The sequence below is a fragment of the Gavialis gangeticus genome, unplaced genomic scaffold (assembly GCF_001723915.1).
Source record: "Gavialis gangeticus isolate Ggan-Ray unplaced genomic scaffold, GavGan_comp1, whole genome shotgun sequence".
Classification (NCBI taxonomy): domain Eukaryota; kingdom Metazoa; phylum Chordata; order Crocodylia; family Gavialidae; genus Gavialis; species Gavialis gangeticus.
The window spans coordinates 7749110-7753131 of record NW_017728994.1 but is presented as its reverse complement, the minus strand read 5'-3'; the positions used below and the strand labels follow the sequence as shown (position 1 = coordinate 7753131).

The 4022-nt window shown below is 40.5% G+C and overlaps 1 protein-coding gene across 4 annotated transcripts in view; it reads left to right on the top strand.

The window, feature by feature from the left end:
• The window catches only part of CDHR1 (cadherin related family member 1), a 118681-nt gene that overhangs the window by 84804 nt on the left and 29855 nt on the right, over nucleotides 1-4022 (top strand). For all 4 annotated transcript variants that reach the window (XM_019502291.1, XM_019502289.1, XM_019502288.1 and 1 more), the window contains one exon: nucleotides 3615-3779. In XM_019502291.1, coding sequence (XP_019357836.1) covers nucleotides 3615-3779 — 165 coding nt within the window. The remainder of the gene's footprint in view (nucleotides 1-3614; nucleotides 3780-4022) is intronic.

The window sequence follows — 4022 nt, the reverse complement described above, 5'->3', positions numbered from 1 at the left end:
AGAGGAGCTCAGGACAGGTGTTGGAGGTGGCAGTGAGCCAGAAGCAGGAGAGGGAGACATGAGACAGAAGTTAGAGGGGCGAGGAGCAGAGATTGGAGCCGGGCCAAACCATAGTAAAGCAAAACCCAACTTATGGGTCCAAATAACAGTTTTATTAAACAGACAACACACTACACAGCCCCATGAAGCTATTTGTTCACACACACATATACATACGTAAGCACTCACAATGGCACCAGGAGAAAGAGACTCAGTGGAAAGGCTGGAGTCCAAGTAGGGAAGAGAAGCAGAGTCCAAGTCCTTGGTTGAAGAGGGGGTGGGGGGTGATAGCTACCTATCCAGGCTGGAAAGGGGGCCTTGTCCAGTAGGTGTTGTTCAGAGGGGGGTCGCCAGCAGGGCCTCTGGGTGGATAGGTGGTGTGGCATGGTGCTGGTCCAGATGGAGAGGGCATCCCACTGGGTCTGTCTGCACTGCCCCTTTTTATAGGGGATAGACATTGTGTGACCATAGTGACAGGAGGCATGCCCAGGCAAGGGTCAGCCCCTGGTGTACTGAGCATGTGCGCTCCATGCAGGGACATGCAGTTTCAGGTTTCTGTAACGGTGGGGTACAATGGGAGAGTTGCTGGTTCTGCAGGGTCTTTTGTCTTTCAAATGCTGGGTTCTTGTCTGTGTTCCTGGGTGAGGTCCGTGGTTCCTGGGTGAATCAATGCGAGGTGATGGCCTGGTTGTTACAGGCCATTCAGTAGAGGCCTGCTACCATTGTATTTGAATCCTTCCCAATCACTCTCATTCATCCAGGAACCAATTTACATGGGGGGGTACATGAACCAAACATTTGCAACACAGGGCATGCCCGGGCAGAGGACACAAGATGGAGGTTTGACATTCAAAATGGAAACTTGACATGCCTTATGCTAACTTGCATATATATAGGCCTAAAGCAGTAATCACACAGTATAAAAGCAGTACAAACATAATAATTATCACTAATAAAACAGTGGGTATCAATATCAAAATAGCAGCAGACTTATTTGCAAAGAGGGGAGAGAAAAATAAAACTTACTCCCTAAAATAAAATGTTAAAGCTTATCCTACATCTTAGCTTACTTATACTTATCTATAGGGAATAGAGAGGAAGAGAAAAAATCATAAATGGTTGGGGAAGAGGAGGCAATGCATTTTAAAATAAATTTTAAAAAACTGGGGGGGTTGCTACACGGTGATTCCAGGAGAAATCTAAGAGTCAGATTTACTGTGTTCTTTTCTCCCCTTTGCCAAGGGTTTGTCACATGATTTAAATAAAATTCTCTATAGCATGCCTTCATTTCACCATTTTTGTAAAGCACCTTGAACTCCTCAGATTACATGTGCTATAGAAACTCTATATTCTTATTGAATTACAGTGAGGTCAGGAGAGGTAATAAAGTATTACTCAAATTAATTATAAGTGCACATTTATTCATGCTAAATTACCAGAAGACCAGTAAAGAAGTTACACATGGCAACCTCATGAATACTAAGCAAATTCAAAGCAATTAATTTTATTGCAGTGAATAGCAAAAGAATTAAGTACAAATGAAAATAATACATTTCTTTTGCTTAAGAGATCAATAATTTTATTTGGATAATTTTTTCCCAAAAGCTTAAAGATAAACTGAAAGATTTTCCTAAAGACTAATTCCAAATCTGAATTAGAAAGGGGAGGAAGGGTAGAAATAAGCAAGGTTTAAAGTAACTCAACTAAAGTACATTTTAATAAAATGTCATTCTCTCTTTCTTTTACCTGGTAAATTCAATCAACTTGCCACTTATTTTTATGTGCTATAGGTAATTATTTTTGGTAGAAATCAGAATTTTTAATATTTAACATCTACTCCATAACAATTTTCATTGCCTGTTATATCTTCCCCTGAGGAATTATTAACTCCTTCCCTGCTGGTTTACTATTATCCATTAACATTCCAGAGAGTAAGGTAAAGCCATCCAACCAGAGTGCATTTCAAAGACTTAGCAGAACCAGTGGCTACTGCCTTGCCCAAAAGTATGTGCCTCCCAGTTATGAAAATGGTTCATCCCCTTGGGTATTTATTAGATCCTAGATACCCCATTAATAAATTTAAACATTTTTCACTTCCAGGGTATAAACTGTCACATTTCCCCTGGGAGGCTGCCTTTTGTTTCAGAATACTAAAGACTTATCAGCCCTTTATCCCGCTTGAAGTACCTGTGAAGTATGTGAGATAAAATGTGCTAAAGGTGTCCCCTCCCCCTCCCAACAGTTCCCTGTATGTCTGTGGCTAGTGGCTCATTCAAGGTAATCCAATCAATCCAGGGGCAATCGTGTCAGGCTGTGCGCTCTCCCTAGCCACTGAATAGCAGTGCATCTTAGAAAGCTACTTGCATGCCACTGCTACTCCTCTTTTGTCCTGGGTTTTGACTCTGATTATTTGGGACTACCTCAAATGAGACACACATTTACAGCTTCAGTGACTAAAAAATTGAGCCCATTCTTCTAAGTATGGAGTTTGTGGTGAGTCATATTTTTGTCACCTCAAGACCAGACCATTATAACCTAAAAATAACTGGGTTATCCTACAAAAGTGTCTTTGTGCATCTGGTGCAGCATGGACCTGTCTGTCTTTTCAGAAGATCTGAATAATGAGAACATAGTTCCACACTGGAGTAACTGCACATTCAACATGGTATTCAAGGTGCTGGTCACTATCTAAGAATGTCCTTATTACTTAGGCCCTGCAGTCACAGACTTTCACTTCCTTTAACCTTCGCTATGACTATATACCTCAGGAATGGCTCAGCTAAGGTAAAGCTCAAGGAAGCTTTAGTCTGGGAGTTCTCATTAATGAAACCTCTGGATTTTTCAGTTCAATAGATAGGAATCCCAGCCTGGCTGTGTTTGTGAACATGCATGCAATGTGTTTCGGCTTCCAGGCTTCCCACTAGCACCAGCCTCTGGAGGCCCCAAGTATTTGGTCTGTAGTGCTGTTTTTTATCTTGAGCCCTTCCAAGGGAATTATATCAGCTGCTATAGGTGGCTGCTAAGCACTGGAGCTGATCAAGTAACCTTGCAGTGAACAACTGGATAAATTTGCAGTCTGTCTGTATGAAAAATATTCACCCGCTGCTTCCAGCAGTTTTATTCATTGCTCTAAATAATTCAATGATTACATTTTTATAGTCTTTTTTTTAATGTTATGAGTTGATCAGGAGCAGCTCTTTGTAGGTATTTGATTTCCAATAGGTGTCTCAGCTGTGTTGTGATTGGTTATATCAGTCATACACTTCCTCTGTTAGTAATGATACCTACAGACTGTAAATCTGGTTCCTATTGCACACAAATTTGGAGTCTGGTTTCTATGAGAACCAAGTTGATTTTTTGATGGAGGCAATCAAAATGTTCAAAAACATATTTAAAGTGGTTCTCTTTTAAGCTGCTTATTCATTTAAAATTTGAGTCTGATCTTAGCATGATTTATTCATTTACCTAAATTGCATGCTCCCCATTCTGTTCTAAATGGGGTAAAGTGCACCTGCATAGAGTATTGATGAATGTTTTCCAAGTACCGGTGTTAAATTCCAATTTTATTTTCTTAGCTTCTTGCTATAGAGGTGAACACTCCTGAGAAGTTCAGCTCAACAGCGGATATAGTCATACGTCTGTTGGACACCAATGACAATGTTCCAAAGTTCTCATCTGACTATTATATTGCCAGGATTCCTGAGAATTCCCCAGGAGGTTCCAATGTAGTGGCTGTAACTGTAAGTTATTTTAAATGCATTAAAGATGTATCAGACCCTACTGACTATCAGAATTACTAACCAACATATCTGGCACTTTAACAAAGAATCTTGGAAAGGCAGGTGTTCAAACCCTATCAACTAAATCTCTTGTGAGCAAAACATGACATTTTCCTTAGTCATATTTTGTCCAATGACTGGACCCAATACCAGTTCCTTCCAATAATCATTGGAAAACCGTTTTTTTTTTTGGGGGGGGGGGGG